General features: G+C 41.4%; 3 protein-coding genes across 4 annotated transcripts in view; all 3 read right to left on the bottom strand.

Moving 5' to 3' along the window:
• Window positions 1–40: 40 nt before the first annotated feature.
• Window positions 41–7502, bottom strand: MYCBP (MYC binding protein). Its single transcript, XM_079932780.1, has 5 exons — window positions 7381–7502; window positions 7114–7186; window positions 3226–3274; window positions 2852–2981; window positions 41–1585 (listed from the first exon to the last, which is right to left on the bottom strand). The coding sequence occupies exons 1-5, from the start codon at window positions 7462–7464 to the stop codon at window positions 1541–1543; spliced, it is 381 nt and encodes a 126-aa protein (XP_079788906.1). The 5' UTR covers window positions 7465–7502; the 3' UTR covers window positions 41–1540.
• A 1233-nt stretch (window positions 7503–8735) lies between these two features.
• GJA9 (gap junction protein alpha 9) lies at window positions 8736–10619 on the bottom strand (the record flags this gene model as incomplete). The annotated part of the gene is made up of 1 exon (XM_079938878.1): window positions 8736–10619. The coding sequence occupies exon 1, from the start codon at window positions 10278–10280 to the stop codon at window positions 8736–8738; it is 1545 nt and encodes a 514-aa protein (XP_079795004.1). The 5' UTR covers window positions 10281–10619.
• Window positions 10620–16583: 5964 nt separating this feature from the next.
• Window positions 16584–19320, bottom strand: part of RHBDL2 (rhomboid like 2) — a 56971-nt gene continuing 54234 nt past the window's right edge. For both annotated transcript variants that reach the window (XM_079938905.1, XM_079938904.1), the window contains 2 exons: window positions 18013–18074; window positions 16584–17246 (listed from right to left, as the gene is read on the bottom strand). In XM_079938905.1, coding sequence (XP_079795031.1) covers window positions 17159–17246; window positions 18013–18074 — 150 coding nt within the window. In that variant the 3' untranslated portion in view covers window positions 16584–17158. The remainder of the gene's footprint in view (window positions 17247–18012; window positions 18075–19320) is intronic.

The raw sequence follows: 19320 nt of genomic DNA on the forward strand, positions 1-19320 counted from the left end.
AACAATAGGGACAGAATACATGAAGTAGGACTACTTCTTTTTTTTTTTTTTTTTTTTTTTTTGCGGTACGTGGGCCTCTCACTGTTGTGGCCTCTCCCATTGCGGAGCACAGGCTCCGGACGCACAGGCTCAGCGGCCATGGCTCACGGGCCCAGCCGCTCCACGGCATGTGGGATCCTCCCAGACCGGGGCACGAACCCGTGTCCCCTGCATCGGCAGGGGGACTCTCAACCACTGCACCACCAGGGAAGCCCAGGACTACTTCTTAATAATGCTAGTCAGTCAATAAGGAAAATAAGGGATCAGTAACACAAAACATCTGACTGTAGGTGTTCCAAGAAAGGAAAAAGGACTAACAAACAAGAATATAGTGCTTTACCATTTACAAATCTTTCACATACATTCCATTTGACCCTCACAACAACCCTGTGAGGTAGGCAGCACAGATATTACTCCCATTTAACAGATGAGGAAAGTGAATCTCAGAGCAATTAACTGATGTGCCCAAGGTTCTACAATTAGTAAATAATTTGTATTTATATCAGTCTTTGGCCTAAAAATTCAGCACCCCACCTCCCCTCATACTTGCCTACCTACTTCACAGGGATAATGAAGATAAAATGAATTCAAGGCTAGAAAAATACTTTGAGGGAAAAAAGCACTATATAATTATACCCGCAAACTATAATTTTCCACGATATATGGCTCATTCCCCTTCTTGTCCCAGCTTGTGCGTGAACCCAGAATTTTATATTGCCTCTGTTCTGTGTTCCGCTAAGCAACAAGTAAGGCAGGGGAACAGTGTGATTCTCTTTAAAGTTATATAAATTACAATCAGGATAACTGCTATTATAGCAAGTTGAAAAACAACACAGAAAGGCCAATGTGCAACTGGGACCCACGGAAGCACACAGTAAAGCAAGGCAACATTATCAGATAGGGCATGATTGCATAGAAGGAATTGTGGTGTCAGAGTTCACACTGGCACACACACAGTTATCTAAGGCAAAGTGGTGGCAAAGAAGAGTCATTTGTTCCACATTATATAAACAAGAGCAGAAGATTCATGAGACCCCATGCAACAGTATCTTATGTCACACAGATCTCTCCAGCTGCCTACAGAGAATATAAACAACAGTGTCATCTTCATTTTAAAGAATGACTGTACCTGTGTTCATATCCTGAACTAAACCAAGGAATAGCTCCATGCTAAACTTCCTTGGCTAAAATACAACCAGTACCATCATTCCTAGTCAGACTAATAAACAGAATGTCTTTTAAGGTAATGAATTAGATGGCTGTGTTTAGATGTTTTTTCAGGATTCCCTTTTGATTCTCCTGCTTTTAAGACCCAAAGAAAGTTATATTGAGTTTTTATTGGTGATTCTAAGTATATGTGTTTATAACAGTTAAAGTGTGATAGGTGAATTTAACATATTAAAAGAGTACTATAGCATCTGTTCAGAAAAGATTATATACTATACAAACTATTCAAGTCATACAAAACCATTTTTCAGTGTCTTTTCAACTGAGAAGAATCCTATTCAGCACGCTTCTCCTCCTGAGGTGGTTCATACTGAGCAAGCTATGGGGCAAAGACAGAGGAGTTTAGGTGAATTTGATTCTAAATTGGGTAAAAAACTTAATAGTAACAAAACGAGTTAACTATTCAATTTAATTACTGAATCAGTAAGTTTATATTAAAATCCTATCCTTTTTAAACCACTCAGTGATCTTAATATTTAATATAATCAAACCTAGTGAAAGTTCTTTTTAAATAAACCTTTAAAATTACTGGGAAACTAAAACTTAATTCCCATTCATGACTGCACTACACAAATACTTGATATGCAATAATATATATCTTCCCAAAGATGTTGTGGCTTCGAGTAAGGTATAAGCCACCATATTCTTTCTCTCCACCATAAGTTTACTGAACTTTCTCCTAAAAAGCAGAAAAAAAGAATTATGTGACATACATTAATCTAGCCAGTCAATGAGGAGCAGCTAACGCTTTTGACTTAAAAGGTGCCAAAAAGTTGTGTGGCATCTACACACTGTGGGATCTTGGATAATTTCAGACACTGAATTTGCTGTTATGCCGAGCTGGGGTCTGCTGCAACACTGTGCTAAGATTTGAGTTGTTCCAGTTAGCTGTCAGATTTGAGAAGCTAATTAGACTTCACTGTGCTTTAGTTTCCTCACCTACAAAATGGTCTGTGCACCTGTGTGACTTATCTCACAAGGCTGAGAAGATAAAACACATCATGAGAAATGCCTAGAGTCACGTGAAATGCATTATGTGATTCAGATGTGGTAAAACCTCAAAGACTTAAGAGTTGACTAGTTTGAGCTTTATGAAAATTCTCGGAAGCCTAAACAAAGAAAAAACTTCAGCAATAGACAAAATTAAGGGCAAGCAAATGGACCGAGGTTAAGTGCAAACAAGTTTACAGAGTTAACACGTTACAGGGCCACCACGTGACTATGCAGATTGTGCACTGCACAATCTAAGGGGTTCCATTAGCAAAGCAGTGGCCCTGTATCGACCTATTAAGTCAACTGCCTAAGACTAAGAAATCTCCATTTACTTATAAACCACTAATCATTAACCAATATTTTCATCTTTTTGTCGATGAAGGTTCCCAAGAACCTCTTCTTGACCACACTTTGCTCATCCTAGTTACAGTTTGCTTGTGGTTTTCTAGACAGGGCATCAGCTTGGCCTTGCAGTTAACTGAGATTGATATTCACCTGCCTCCCTCCCCTACTGTCCATTTTAGTGAGGTTTTGGTCATATAATCATTAAAGGTGACATTATTTTTAATATGAATTCTTTCAAAAATTTTACCTTTGTTTTCAGTTTTTTATTTTCTTCTACAATAGCTTCATATTTCTCTTTCATTTCTGCCAATTCTAGGCGAAGCAGCTCTATTTCTGGATTTTCTGGGGTGGCAGCTCCTAAGTGATGCTTTAAAAAACTAATGTAAAAGTTAAGAATTTACTTGAGCTCAATGAAACTAATGAAATAGCCTTTTGAAATAATTCTCTGATGAGAGTTACCCCACCCTACCACAAATATTTACCCAGAGATCAAAATCCAAATACTCAAAGAAAGTAATTTTTTCAGTAATCAAAAGTATTTTAAAGGTTATTATCTATGTGAAAATATAGGAGTTCAAAAAAATAAAGGCCTTTTTCTGACTTGAAAAATGAAAAGGATACTCCAAAGCACTATTAGGTTTCTCTGGTTCTTCATATAAGGCTACCAAAACTGCAAATCAAAAAGCAGAAAAAACAACAATTAAAGTCTTAAATTAAAATGGCTGAAATTATATTCCATACCCCCATAAATACTGAGTGTCTATTATACACCACGCACATTGCTAGGACTGTCCATACCATGGTGAAGAAGACAGACAAGGTCGCTGCTCTCAATGAATTTACAGTCTAGTGCAAAAGATAAACAAGGAACTAGCCAAAAAAAGACTATCAAGCAGCAATATAGGGTAATGGGTTATAGAAGCATATTGGAAGAACACCTAACTCAGCCCAGGGCACCAGGGAAGGCGTCCCCAAGAAAGAGAAATAAGACCTGAGACCTAGGCAGTGGTTTCAGATAAAAAGGGAAGGCCAGGGGCAAAAGAACAACATATTGAGGAACTGAAAATTCAAGTGTGTCTAGATGGAGTTGTGAAAAGGGGGGCAGGAAAGGAAGCTGGAAAGGTGGTTAGGGAGGAGACTAGAGGATCCTGCAAGTTCAGTCAGGCCTTGGTCCTAAGAACAAAATGGCATATAATTAAACAGTTATAAGCAGGGGAGTGACAGGATCACTCTTGACTCCTGTGTGGAAGACAGACAAGTGGGACAAGGATTTAAAGGCAGGAAGAGCAATTAAGAGGCTGATACGGTAATCCAGTTTAAAGAGAGTGACCTGGGAATTCCCTGGCAGTCCAGTAGTTAGGACTCTGGGCTTCCACTGCAGGGGGCACGGGTTCAATCCCTGGTCGGGGAACTAAGATCCCGCGTGCCTCGTGGCGCAGCCAAAAAAAAAAAAGGGAGAGAGTGACCTGCACTAGAGTGATAGAGGGATGAAAACAAGGTAGATATGTTTGAGAAAAACTCTGTAGAGAATCAACAGGGCTATGGTTAACTGTTGGAAGGAAGAAGGTCTGAATTCAAAATGTTCTTCAAGAATGAAGTTTCACACACAACATGCTAAACAACTACCAACCAAAAACTTTACCAGTAATCAACATGCTCAAATCAGTATTAAAATATATACTTTAGTGGTTTCATATCCAATAGTTCACGTCAGCACTACCTTTTCCATCTTATTATTGAACACATTCCTTCTAGGATATACTACTCGAGTAAAAATCTCTCTAAACCAGTGGTTAATTTTTTTGTGCACAGAACTCTTTGAAAAATCTGATCAAAGACAAAAAACTCTATCTACACACACAAAAAAGTGCATATCTAGACCCCAGTTTAGGAACACCTCATAAACCAACTTACATGCTCCCCTTTTATTTTTTTAGAGTTGTAATAACCCTTCAAATATAGACAGTATTAAAAAAAATCAAATGGGCAACTAATACTAACAACTTATGTTAAGTTCTGATACTCTTCTAAACGTACTTACAGCACTGTTTTTTGAGAAATTGGCATATTTACATCATCACTACCCTCTCCTCTCCTTCCCTCTTCTTTCAGTGTTACAGTACACTTTAATTCCTCTACTTAATTACCTTTTTCTTGAAACTATGTACTCAAGCCTCTGTTTCTTCTTCCATTAATTTACACTGATCTCTACCAAATTCTAACTTTATAAGACATGAATACTCTTACCCTTTCTTCCCCTACCCTTTCTTTTAAGCTTCTAAGTTTCTGTCAGTGGTAGTTACAAGGTTGATAATTACAGAACATAATGTAAATGTCAAGTTTCCTGTGCTTTTCTATAGATGAAATATACTTCCTTTTAAACAGACAAGAACTCTATACCCAGTGTTTCCCTTTTTGCCTTAGCAGCCAGGATTTTTAGAGGTTGATACAGTGCTCAAAATAACTAAAATGCCTCTTCTTTCAAATGACTTATCTTTCTCTTTAGCCATCCCTATAGCGTTTGTTTTTTTGTTTTGTTTTGTTTTTTTGCGGTACGCGGGCCTCTCACTGTTGTGGCCTCTCCCGTTGCGGTGCACAGGCTCCAAACGCGCAGGCTCAGCAGCCATGGTTCACGGGCCCAGCCGCTCCGCGGCATGTGGGATCCTCCCGGACCGCGGCACGAACCCGTGTCCGCTGCATCTACAGGCAGACTCTCAACCACTGCGCCACCAGGGAAGCCCCTTATCGCGTTTTAATGTTAGCGTTTTAACGTGGAAATAAGCTGGATAAAAATTATAAGTTAAATCTGTGTAAAGTACACAAAATCAAACTTTAAATAGATCATATCAGTAGATACTCTGTTGTCTGATATTACTTAGGAGACTGGAAATCTAGGAAAGTTGAGAGGGAATACCAGTAGATGTCAGTAAGGGAAAAGAAGCCTCTCGTGGTTTCCAGTCTCTCATGAAGGAAAATCCATGTATGGCCACAAGGCTGAATATCTTCATTTACCTCCCACTATCATCACTTCTCTGTCCTTACCAGTGTATGTTTCATTCACTCCATCCAGCCACTCTGGCCTCCTTATACCTCCTGAAACTCAACATCACACTTCACTCATGTCTCTGCTCAAATGTCTTAAGAGAGGCCTTGCCTCACCACCCTATATAAAATGGCACGCCCATCCTCCTTATGCCCTTACTTTGCTATGTTTTTTTCATAACACTTACCGCTGGTTGACACTATGGTTTATCTGTCTCCCCCAACTAGGATATAAGTTCATTTAGAGCAGGGACTTTTTTTTCCCCCATTGTTTTATCCCCGGTGCCTAGAACAGACACCTGAATAAAATGGTTAAATAAATGAAAGAAGTGCGCTTGTGGAGTTTTTTGAGGGGTGGGGGAGGTCGATGAAATTCCAAGAGTCTGTGATACCTCCCCAGATGACAGCACAAGTGCTTTCGCGTAGTCCCTTAAATGTTTACTGAAACTTATTTGCAAAGAGATAGGAAACTGAAACCTGAACCTAAGGTAGCAACTCAAAATTGCCAGCCCATGCTTGGGAATTAAAAGCCCTGCATTCTGCTAAGACCCAGAGTTGTTATTCTCCCAGAATTTTCTCCTAACTTTTGCTTCTGGCCAAAGAGCAGTTACCAAATTATTTCCCAGATATTTACCGTACTTCTCGTAGGGACCCAGATCATCATCCCTGCCAACTCCTCTGTTCTGCACCCTTGAAAGTTCCAGCCAGTGAGTTGAATGATACATAACAGGCATTCGCCTTACGGCTTAGCTAATGAAATAAGCAGTACCCACACTACCTCTTGCAACCCTCCAGTTTCAAGCACCTTATTCGTCTACTTAGATCTTGAACCCCAGAGTAAGAGATACAGTGTAACAGCTTCCATTTTTAAAAGTGAAAACAATATAACCGTTTTGATGTGCCCTCAAGCTCTTTAAACTGTGATTCTACTTTAATTGTGAAATCTGCACAAAGTAGCAATTGATATAGACTACGAAACTGGGTTCCGTTGAAAAGCCACAGCCAAACCGCTACTTCGGGGATTAGGTTCACTTAGCTACTTTATAGCCCGCTTTCAAACCTGGTCATTTCCCCACTTGACCTTTGTTCAAAGGAAAGTGTTTCTGTACAGGATTTTGAGGGCTCCGAAAAAAGTGTCAGGAGGGAGGAGTTGGGCTCTCAAGGTCTTTAGCAAACATGCTCACTGCGGCTGCTCAAGGCAAAGCAACGGAAGTTGGAGGGACTTCACAACAGCTGCAAGAGTTTCACTCCCTGCGGCGAGAGCGGTAGCGAGTGCGAGGCTACCCAACCCCGGCGGCGGCCGGCAGCCAGGCGTGAGCCGGTCCCCGCTGAACCCCGAGGCCCACCTCGCTGAACCCGGGACGAGTTCCACCTGTTCCCCTCCTGCCCCACGCCACGGCCCGTCTGGGGCGCTGCGCCGAGGAGCACGACGAGGTCACGAGAAACCCTCTCCTGGCCCATGCTCACCCTTGGTCAGCGTGTCCAGCACCCCCGACTTCTCCAAGTACCTCCGGAACTGCTCGCGCTTCGAGTCGGCGGCCTGAGGAGACACGGCGGGTCAGTGGCCGAAGCCCGGGGGCCGGAGCAGGAAGAAGGCGCTGGGAGTTCGGCAACGCCGCCTCCGCCTCGCCACCTCAAGCCCCCCAGACCTGCGCGCGCGCCCCCACTCCCACCCAAGCCGACCAGCGGCTGGCTACCGCCCGCACGCCCCCAGCCACGCCGCGCCCCCCTCACTTTGTAATGGGCCATAGTGACAGCGGCAGCGGCGTAGCTGGCGCCGGAGACCGTGGCGGGAGGGCTCGGAGCAGCACTGCTCATGCGCGGAAGGGCGCACGCGCCTGCGCACTTGCGAACCACCGTTCGGGACCGCCGGGGTGTGGCCCGTTTTCATGGCGACCAGGACGCTCTGAATGCCCCATAGGGAGCTGAGCCCAAGGAGGCTGCGTACGCCCGCCCCTCTGTCTAGCAAAGCAGCACTCCTCCTTCCTCTTCCGGTTCTCGCAGAGTTTCGGTTACTTAGTAGGAGGCTGGGTTTTGGTAACTCCGGACAAGTGTCCAGTGGGGCCAAAGGTGGGCGGGGCTCCAGGGGGCGGGGCCTACTGAGCCTGGAGCACTAGAACTCATTCTAGAGACTGGGATCTCCTGACACCGGGAGTGGGCGGACCTGTCTCAACTAGGACCTCCGGAGCTCTGGCAGCGTGTGTGTGCTGGCTTGTCGACCCCCATCTTGAAAAAGGGCGCACTAACGAGGGCAACCCTTGGATTTCCAATGGCTAGAGGACTGCTTAGAATCGTCTGTTTGGGCTCCAGCTCTTATATTTGGAGTCTCCTTGTTTTGTGGCCAACTTGATGTGGGCCTCCGGAGGGTGAGCAGTAATGTGCTAATAATAGCTAGCACTTTTGAGCGCTTACTGTGTGCCTGGCAGTGCATTAAACACATATGTTTCTTATTTCAATTCTCACACCATCCCTGTAAGGTAGGTACTGTTAGTAAACGGTCAAGTATAGATAACCAGTGAGTAGTAGAGCCAAGACTCCGATCCTGGCACTGAATCACGATGCTATCTATAAACTGGTGAAAGAAAGCGACCAGTCTTTTTAGGATTTTATTTACCTAGATAGCAACATTATGATTATATTCAAGACAGATCAGGTTGCAGTCTATAAAGAAACTGCGTTAAGTCCCAGGGGCAAACAAAGTATAATCAGTGTCCAGAAGTAAAAGATGAATAACCAAAAGAGGGAATTACATAGATTAAGAACAATCTCTGAAGGCTGTGCTCCCTTCAAGGAAAAACCTGGTTCCATTTAGCTTCGATTCTGACATGTGATTTTCCCAAAATCAGTGTTATTCTGAAGGGAGCCTGTAGAAAAGTAGTCCTGATTTGGTAACTCTATGTCTTTGAACTTGAAACTAGTCCTTCCCAATTCAGAATTAGAGCCATTTTCCCTTTTTTAAATGGGTTTGCAGTTGTCTGTCTAAACAGCTGGTCTGTAGAGCTGCCCTATCTGTTTTTTCTGTGCTCAACCATCATTAAGCTACTTCTTTGATAATGTAATACACAGAATGTCTAAAAGCCAACAGCTGTTCAGATCTGAAGGTCTGTGGGAGCCCGCCTACCAATGAGGTTGTTTGTCAGCGACACTAAATGATTTGGAGGACAAGCAGTAGGGTTACTGCAGGTTTTGACCAACTCGGATTCAAAGGACAACCCTCCCAAAGAATCAGGAGTGTCTGGAATGTCAAGTGGATGGAAGTCTCCCTGTGAAGGAGGAAGCGTTCTGATTGTGCTCTCTCTGAGCTGGCCCTTGAGGTTACCTTTAGGAGGTGATGCCTGCTTTTCGTTTTCTGCAGAGGGACCCCAAGTAGCACGAAGCCATTTCGGTTTCCAGGTGTAGTTAGCTGGCAGAGAGAAAGCTGTTTGGGGTGACTGCCCCGTGTGGTTGTTCAGATCTATAGCATCACCTGGAAGAGAACAGTGACCTTTAGAGTAGTGGTTCCTTTTGCTGTCTTTGCCATCAATTTCTCTTTTTCCCCTCAACTGGTTACCATTAACTTCTTTTCCAGATATTTTATGAGTGTCTCCTTTATTACTTGAGTTGATGTTTTGAAGATGACCACAGGTAGTACTAAGCATACACCTCTCAGAAAGTAGCATTTCCTGTTCATCCAAAATACCTTTGTCATCATTTCCACTGTGATTATCTGGATCTGTCTGAAATGCAGGTGGATTTAAACCAGGGTACGCTGCTGTGTGTGTTTGCTTTTCCACTAACAGACTGTAATCAGGTGCAGAAGAGAATCGTTTCAGTGAATTTGCAGATGTGTTTTGATATCTGGCAAGGTTTTGTTTTGACTTGTTGGTACAAAATTCATTATGTTCATCCTTCAATTTATATTGTCCCCAAAGCCCTCTTTTAATCTTTTTAAAACCTAGATGGAATATTTCTAGAACATTTAAGAAAAGTGAAACAGTAGCTATGGATTGCATAAATAACAGGAATATCGTCTTTTCTGTGGGTCTTGAGACAAAACAATCAATTATATTTGGACACGGGTGGCCGTGGCATTTAAATAGAGGCGCTAAGTGAAATCCATATAAAAGATACTGTCCAATCATGAACCCAACTTCAACCACAGAGCGAGTGAGAATGTGTATCACATAAGTGCAAAGCAAGGTTCCCCTGAGTGGAGCTTTATTTAGTTTCCTTTGCTCAAGCTGACGCAGTTCTTGCTCCAATCTCTTCCGATCCCCAGGCATTTCAAGCTCTACCTCCTCCAGTTCACCCCTCAGTTGAGCTTTCTTCATCTGCCTCTCCTTCTCCAGAACTCTCAGTTGGTACAAAGCATGGCCCATGTAGACCAGGGATGGTGAAGACACAAATATCACCTGCAAAACCCAGTATCTAATGAGGGAGATAGGAAAGGCCTGATCATAGCATACATTTCTGCAGCCGGGTTGTTCTGTATTACAGATGAAGCCAGACTGCTCATCATTCCAGACATCTTCAGCAGCTACACCCAGAACAAGCATTCGAAATATGAACAGGACGGTGAGCCACATCTTTCCAATCATGGTGGAGTGGATGTGAACTTCCTCCAGAATGCCTCCAAGGAAATTCCAGTCCCCCATGTTTATTTAGTCAGCCATCTTAGCTCTGAACCCCATCAAATAGGAGGCAGATAAATTCTTCCATTCTGAGGGGTGTGCTATTTCTTAAGGCAAACCTATGGCCAAAATATGAACAAAGCATCACTCTTTCAGCATGCTGGTTGCTCTACTTTTTTCCCTAGAAAGTTGTAATAATCTGTTACCAAGAATATGTTTAAGATGTCAGGAATATAAAATAATTTATGTTTAGACCTTACAATGCAATGGGGAAAAAAAAGATAACTGGAGGAGGGGTGTATATATTCCCTCCTATGAAGAATAGAATTATAGGAATTCCTGTAAGAAAAGAGTCTTCTTACTCAGCTGAAGTTTGTAGTTTTATTTTTTTTAACTGAGAACTTTTGGAGAGGTTCCTAAAACTACTGACTTGATATTACAAACCTATTAAGATTATTTTATATAAAAACTATAACCAAAGTCAATGATTTTTAAATCTCATTTATGCACAAAGGAAAAGGCATGTTTCATTTCATAATCCAGTAAGATACAGCATTTAAAGAAACCAAAAGAAACAAATCTGGCTCTCACTATAAGAATGTAGATTCGTTTTTTAATCCACATTTAAATGTCTAAATTCTAGTTTCTTTCTGGCAGTTTTTGAGCATTTTCAGAAATCATTTCAGTAATATATTTATGAATATTTATGGAATTATTACTAACTTTGCTGTGAAAATTTTCCAAAAATTCTCAACTATTTTGTACTACCAGGATGTTATTAGATATTGCTTGAAATAAATGGATCATTGGTATGGTGGTAGTATTATAGAAATTTTCATTATAACAGTATTTGACCTTTTTAAGACATGTAGCTTGCTTTGTGGAGGGAGCAGTGGGGCGAGTTATAATACAGATGCTTGGATTATGAGCCAGTAGGTTCCGTATTAGAGTTGATACCCTAGGATATCTAAGAGAAAGTATATCCCAAAGGAAAGAAAAAAAGAGTGAATGTTTTCATTCACTTTCATTTAACATATAAATGTATGTCCTATATCTCTTATAGAAAGGGAAATGATACACAATCAAACAACATACTGGGATATTATAGCTACAAGATATGTGCATCACAAAAATCCTATGAAGTAGGTATGTTGTTCCCCCATTTTACAGATCAGGAAACTGAGGCACACCTTAAATTACCCAAGATTACACAGCTAGAACTGGTATTCAAACTCAGTCACTGTGGCTCTAAAGTCAGCTCTTAACTGTTTTACTAAACTGTTATTTTTCCTCTCTAAGCACACTTGAAATTTTCATGAAAGAGATATTAAGAAATCATCTGTTTTCTCTTACAAGTTTAATTATTTACATTAGGTATGTCAAATAGTGAAAGTTTTGACTTTTTAAATAACAGGTTCTAGAGTCTTTAGTTCCTTTTTGAAAGCTTTATATAGTTCAGAAGACTTGCAGAAGCATCAAACTTCTAAAATTGAGTTGTATTCCTGAGATAGAGAAAATTTCTATTTGACTTTATTATGTTAATAGTACTATACTCTTTGACCCAACAATCCAAAGCATTTTAAAGTGTAAGCAAAGATATTATTCTTGTTGTTTATAATAATCATAACTTGAAAATATCCAAAATAATTATCAATACAAGAAAGACTGTATTGTTCATATAAATAATAGTACATCCACAGTGTGGTACTATGCAACCAATAGAAGTAATAAATATATACTAACATAAAAAGACATTGATATATCATTTCAGTAACATTCACATTATAAAATATAGAATAATATGGCCCCATTATTGTAAATTTATTTATATGTAGAGATGCGTCCAATAAAGCCTAGGATATTCATCAAAATATTAACTATGATTATCTCTGGGTAGTGTGATTACAACTGACTTAATTTTTTTATAATTATATATATTTTAATTTTTTCTTTTACCATGAGCACTTTACTGTTAAAACCACCAAAGGAAATTAAAGGTTTTTTTTTTTCCTTAAAGGACAAGTGCATGGTATTTCCTGAAAGAAGAAGTACTATTATTTAGCTTCAAATCTTAGGTCCTAAAGCTTTCATAGCAAATGACACAAATACTAATATACACATATACAGTACTATAGAGTTCAAAAGAAAACAAAAAAATTTCAAATGACTCTTAATTAGCTAAGACAGAGAGATTAACACAGACCTTTCTCAGTTTAGGTAAATCTGAAGCAGATCATGCTTAAAAGTTATACCACAGCCATCTTCAGCTTAATCTCTGAATGTGTCCCTTTGCAGATGTAGAGCAGATTCAGTTTGGTTCAGTGCAGTGAGTGAGTCAGGCAGCAGCTAAAATCCATCTCCCTGTCTTCATTCCTGCTTCTAAAATAGCGCTACCCAATGGAAGTTTTTTTTTTTTAATCCGGTGGAACTTTTTGCAGCAATGTTGGAATAGACTCTATCTGCACTGTCCAATAAGATGGCCACTAGAAACACATAGCTATTGAGCACTTGCAACGTGGCTTGTGTAACAGAGGCACTGAGTTTTAAATTTTATTTAATTTTAATTAAATGTAAATAGCTACATGTGCTTAGTGGCTACCTTATTGGGCAGCACACATAAAGAATATTTCCAACATTTCTAATACTACAGCACAGTTTAGGAGACTAAAATTATAAGCCCTAAATTAAGCTGAATAAATGGCTCCTCTATAATTCAGAGATGTCACATTTAAAACACCAGATGTTTGTGTGCTTTTTTAATGGTAACTTTGCCCCCCGGGGAACCCAGAAAGACATCAGTTTTTGGTAATGTGAACGATGTTTCTAGTACCAAAATAATCTAACTAGATAATAACTTCTTAGTCATCAGTCTTAATAATCAATGGGTCATGTCCGATTTCATAGTTAGATGAATCCTGTTTCTCTGTCTAGTTTTCTATTATTAACAATTACATTGCACTTTAGGTCATTAACGATCTCTCTTCAGAGCTGGTGACCTAGTGGGTTGGCAATGGCAGATAAATATTTCTTCCCTGGGCTTCTTTGCCAACTATAGCTAATTTTCAAATTAAATGCAACCCTTTCATCAGGAAAATATATATATATATTCATATTTGTATATTATGTATTATATAAATTATATATTATGTGTAATATATAAATTGTTAGTAAACTTAAAAAACACTAAGCTTCATTAGTAGTCAGAGAAATACAAATTAAAATAAAGTATTAAAAAAAAAAAAAAAAAAAAAAAATAAAGTATTATTTTTAACTATCAAAATGTAAATTTTTTCAAGTTTTATAATACCTGCTTTTGGCAAAAGTATGAGGAAGCTGTTACTCTCATATGCTATCAGTAAGAATATAAATGTATACAGCTGATTAAAAGGTAATTCAGGGGCTTCCCTGGTGGCGCAGTGGTTAAGAATCCGCCTACCAATGCAGAGGACACGGTTCAAGCTCTGGTCTGGGAAGATCCCACATGCCGCAGAGCAACTAAGCTCGTGCACCACAACTACTGAGCCTGCGCTCTAGAGCCCGTGAGCCACAACTACTGAGCCCGCATGCCACAACTACTGAAGCCTGCATGCCTAGAGCCCGTGCTCCGCAACAGGAGACGCCACCGCAATGAGAAGCCAGCACACCGCAACGAAGAGTAGCCCCCTCTCGCCACAACTAGAGAAAGCCCCAGCAACAAAGACTCAACTGAGCCAAAAATTAATTAATTAATTTTTAAAAAGGTAATTTAGAGGGCTTCCCTGGTGGCGCAGTGGTTGAGAGTCCGCCTGCCGATGCAGGTGACGCGGGTTCGTGCCCCAGTCTGGGAGGATCCCACATGCCGTGGAGCGGCTGGGCCTGTGAGCCATGGCCGTTGGGCCTGCGCGTCCGGAGCCTGTGCTCCGCGATGGGAGAGGCCACAACAGGGAGAGGCCCACATACCGCAAAAAAAAAAAAAAAAAAAAAGGTAATTTAGGGAATTCCCTGGTGGTCCAGTGGTTAGGACTTGGAGCTTTCACTGCCAGGGCCCGCGTTCAATCCTTGGTCAGGGAACTAAGATCCCACAAGCCACGTGGCACGGCCAAAAAAAAAAAAAAGTTAGTTTAAATCTATCAGAATTAACATAGCATTTCTGCTTCTGGATGCTTGAAATATCCATTCATTCATTCATTCATTCATTCTCAAAGACACACTGCACGTACTAGGATGTTCACATAGCACTGTTGGTAATAGTACAAAATCAGCAACAACTTAAGTGTTCAATAGAGGAATGGTTAAATAAACTATTACATCTTTATCATTAGCAATTCAGAGAATAAAGATCTCTAGGAACTAACAGAAAGATCCCTAAGTCATATTATAAAACAAGCTACAGAACAATACATGTAGTGTGATCTCATTTATCTTGTTAAAAACCTTCATTTCAGGGCTTCCCTGGTGGCGCAGTGGTTGAGAGCCCGCCTGCCGATGCAGGGGACACCGGTTCGTGCCCCGGTCCGGGAGGATCCCACATGCCGCGGAGCGGCTGGGCCTGTGAGCCATGGCTGCTGAGCCTGCGCGTCCGGAGCCTGTGCTCCGCAACGGGAGAGGCCACAGCAGTGAAAGGCCCGCGTACCGCAAAAAAAAACAAAAACAAAAAAAAACAAAAAACACTTCATTTCATATGTACATTTAAATAGCTAAAACAGCGAGATTAACCCAAACCTTTCTTAGTTTAGGTAAATCTGAGAAGCAAATCATGCTTTGAGAAGTTATACCAAAGTCATCTTCAACTTGTTCTCTGAATTTATCCCTTGGGGGGCATAGAGCAGATTCAGTGCAGTTCAATGCAATGAGTGAGTCAGCCATCAACTGAAAGCCATTTCCCTTTCTGCTCATCCTGAGTCGAAAAAGGTCTAGGAGAATATACACCCAACTGTTGACAATGGTCATCACAAGGGAAAAGAGCAGGTTTGGGGTGGAAAGGTAAAAGAGTTTCTAAGTTCTTTGTTTAACCAAGAACATAACTGTATTCTCATACTCAAATTTTAAAGAATTCTGAAACAAATCCCAGATCAGCTTTTCTCAAAATGCTAAAATACTACTTTTCTCACTATAATTAAGCATGTATCCTCCTTTCAGAATACAGCAACATGTTTAGATGGGTTTTAAATAAAACATGCTTATGATAAAAGAAGAAAAAATTGTATTTCCTGCGTTCAGGTGACCTAAAACTACTATTTTGGAAAAAGAATGGCCAGCAATCTGGGTTCCATACAAGAAAAGGACACAGGCATCCCAGCTTTCAGATATGACATTTTACCTTTTGTAGATACCCACTCATAGAAGAACCACTAGCCACGTAAAGGATGAGAATCTTATCATAGATGAGACTCCAAAAAAAGTCCAGGTACATAGTGTGCACGAGAAAGATAGTTCCAGGTTCCTAGTCCAGGTACATAGTGTGCACGAGAAAGGTAGTTCCAGGTTCCTTGGGATCCTAGACTCACTATTCAAATCTTTTTGTTTTGTTTTGTTTTGTTTGGCTGCGTTGGGTCTTTGTTGCTGCACATGGGCTTTCTCTAGTTGCAGCGAGTGACACTACTCATTGCAGTGGCTTCTCGTTGCGGAGCACGGGCTCTAGGCAAGTGGGTTTCAGTAGTTGCAGCACGCGGGCTCAGTAGTTGTGGCACACGGGCTTAGTTGCCCACACTATTTGAATCTTAAACTAGCAATCCAGAGAATTCTTCTATAAGGTATTTCTACCATTCTTGGTACACCCTCAGAAAGGTTTCTTCCCATACTCCCATGATACTATTTTTTTTAATAAATTTATTTATTTATTTATTTGGCTGTGTTGGGTCTTTGTTGCTGTGCGCGGGCTTTCTCTAGTTGCGGGGAGCGGGGGCTACTCTTCATTGCAGTGCGCGGGCTTCTCATTGCGGTGGCTTCTTTTGTTGCAGAGCACGGGCTCTAGGCGTGCAGGCTTCAGTAGTTGTGGTGCGTGGACTCAGTAGTTGTGGCTCGCAGGCTCTAGAGAGCAGGCTCAGTAATTGTGGCGCACGGGCTTAGTTGCTCTGCAGCATGTGGGATCTTCCTGGACCAGGGCTCGAACCCATGTCCCCTGCATTGGCAGGCAGGTTCTTAACCACTGCGCCACCAGGGAAACCCTGCCATGGTACAATAAACTTTTGGTATTTGGGGAACACAGCACTGATAGACCAGGAGGGCAGGAGAATATGGGCTGTCAAGTCATTACCAACCTTTAAATCCTGCCCCCTCTTAGACAAGTTACTTGATTTTTTGTAAGAGTTCCCATATCCTCCTCTCTAAGACACAGAGTAATAGCTGCCTTTCTGGGTTGTTAAAAAGATGAGCAATAATGCATATAAAGCACCCCAAACAGTGACTTATCTACTCGAACGGTGATGGAAAGTGATAATCAATAGTCTGACAGATGTGAAAAGTTTTTATTTTCAGCATAGAACATTATTTGTGGATTCTATCAAGCAATCTCTGTAGTATACCCTCCTGGGAGAGTAAGTCTCTTTTAGAGGATACGTACCCTCATGCAGCACGCCTGGGAAAGAGCCAATCTTTGGTTCTCACTTCCCTTCCCTTTTCTTTCTTCCTCTTCCCCCTTATGCACAGGCGAGCCCCTTCCTTAAACCCTGACTCCTTTTGTAAGCAGTCTTTGAAACTGGCGACTTCAAGGGTGTTTTGTCCTCTTTATAAAATTGTTAGCATTTGCTGGGACTTCTCTTTCTTCATAGAGAGTTCTCCAGTTTTTTCCCAGATGGCTCTTTTTATTAATTGGTTTGTGTTAGGGGTAGGTCAGTTCGCTGGGGACAGGAAAATGTTGAAAAACACAGCAAATAAGACGCAAGCTAAATAAGCTGCAATTGCTATCCAAAACCTTGGATCTTTCAGCAGTGCCTTATCAAAGCAGCTGAACACGGTATAACCAATGGACATCCCAGCAAATCCACCTGCAATGTGAGCTGCAAAAGACACCTTGAGAAAAAAGGGGAAAAAATGGGAATAAGTGAAGAAAATGTTAATTGCATATTTCAGCTGTTTAAGAAACAAATACCATCCCAGTCAAAGAGTCTTAAAAGTCTGAACAGCAAGGTGGTGAGACAAAAGAGACAAAAAAACTCCATGTGCACAGAGAGGAGATATTCCAAATCATGCAAAGCTAAAAAAATATCAGTTCACTGGCTCTGAGTACACAAGACAGAACCATCATTTCTCTTTATTCTTGGTCATCATTGTGTTTAGGATGGTTCTGTATAAGGCCAACCAAGAGAGTAAGAGTTGAGGTGCCACGAGGGATCTCTATAGGAGCATAATCTGATCCCACATAAATGGCATGTCTAAATTAAAAAATACACACAGATAGTCAAACAGAAACTACCAAATTCAAAGACCAATTTCAATAAAACTGGAAATCTTTGTCAGTTTTCTTTTTATTGTAAATTCATCTGGACCCAAATTATTGCTGCTTTCCAATCTGCATTTTATTCTCTGTGAAGTCCCTTCACTCCTGTTTTTTGGAATAGCTACCAGTATAGCAGGTGCAGAGAACTAGAGCCAGTTGTCAGGGCTATGAGAGAGAGAAGTGAAAAGGACAATCTAAAAGGCTGATTTCCTCAGGAATTTTCTTAACTTCCAAGTGTAAAACTGACTGTCCTAAATCTCAGAATTGTTGCCCCTATTTGGTGACCCTTTTTAGCTATTGATATGATAGGTAATTTAAAAAATAATAAACTGAACTCACCGGGGACCCATTTGCAGGGACAAAGAACCTTCTGTAGAGAGCAAATCCCATGTCCGACACAACTAGAAGGGAAAACAGCCCAGTGAAGCCCCACGATCTCCAAAATAGTGCACCAGTTATTTTTGGTTCCCCTCTAGCAACGGTAGCAACGTTTATTGAGACTTACTCTGTGCTAGGTACTGTTCTAAGAGTTTTACATGTACTAACCTGCATTATTAATCCTCACAACAACCCCATGAAATAGGTACTATCATTATCCCATTTTGCAGATGTATTGATCCAAGAAGTATTTATTGATTATCTCCCATGTGCCAGGCACTACTCTAGATGGTGGAGATACTGCCGTGAACAGATCAGACTGCCTCATGGAACTGAAAGTCTAGTTGGGGAAAGCAAATGAATAAGTAAAACATACAGTATTGTCAAATGGTGCTTAGTGCTATGGAGAACACACAAAGAGAAGAAGGAGAATTGGGAATGCTGGGAGTAGGGTGTGATTTTTTTTTTTTTTTTTTTTTTGCGGTACGCAGGCCTCTCACTGTGGTGGCCTCTCCCCTTGCGGAGCACAGGCTGCAGACGTGCAGGCTCAGTGGCCATGGCTCATGGGCCTAGCCGCTCCATGGCATGTGGGATCTTCCCGGACCGGGGCACGAACCCGTGTCCCCTGCATGGGCAGGCGGACTCTCAACCACTGTGCCACCAGGGAAGCCCTAGGGTATGATTTTTAACTGGAGAGTCAGGGAGGATCTCAAGGAGAATATGGCATTTGATAGAGATAAGGGAGCAAGCCATGCTGACCTTTGAAGTAAGAGTCCTCTAGGCAGAGGGAAGTGCAAAGTCCCTAAGGCAGGACCATCCGCCTGGTGTGTTTGAGGAATACCAAAGCAGTTGATCTGGTCGCATAGGTGGTTTTCAAAGGATGGTTCCCTGCCCCACTGGGATCCCAGCATCACTGGGAACTTACTAGAAATGAAAATTCTCAGGCCCACCCCAGACTTACTGAACCAGAAACTCTAAAGGTAGGGCTCGGCAGTCTGTGTTTTTTAACAAGACCTTCGGGTGATTCTGGACTAAAGTTAGGGATAAAGTAGTAGGTGATGAGATCAAACAGAAGCAGATGTAGATCGTGTAGGGCCCTTATGACCACTGTAAGGACTTTGACTTTTACGCTGTGAAGCTTTTGAGCACAGGAGTGACATGTCCGACTTATGTTTTTAAAAGATGATTCTGGCTGCTGTGTAGGAAACATATTCTAAGGAAGCAAAGACAGGAGCAAGCAGACAAGCTACTTACTACGACTGCAGCAAC

Source organism: Stenella coeruleoalba, assembly GCF_951394435.1.
Source record: "Stenella coeruleoalba genome assembly, chromosome: 1".
NCBI classification, from domain to species: Eukaryota; Metazoa; Chordata; class Mammalia; order Artiodactyla; family Delphinidae; genus Stenella; species Stenella coeruleoalba.

Coding starts and splice junctions, on each gene's coding strand:
- MYCBP (XM_079932780.1), bottom strand. CDS start 7,464: ATGAGCAGTGCTGCTCCGAGCCCTCCCGCCACGGTCTCCGGCGCCAGC. Junction 2,982..3,225: donor AAACCTAATAGTGCTTTGGA/GTATCCTTTTCA, acceptor CTTTTACATTAG/TTTTTTAAAGCATCACTTAG. Junction 1,586..2,851: donor ATAAAAAACTGAAAACAAAG/GTAAAATTTTTG, acceptor TTTGCCCCATAG/CTTGCTCAGTATGAACCACC.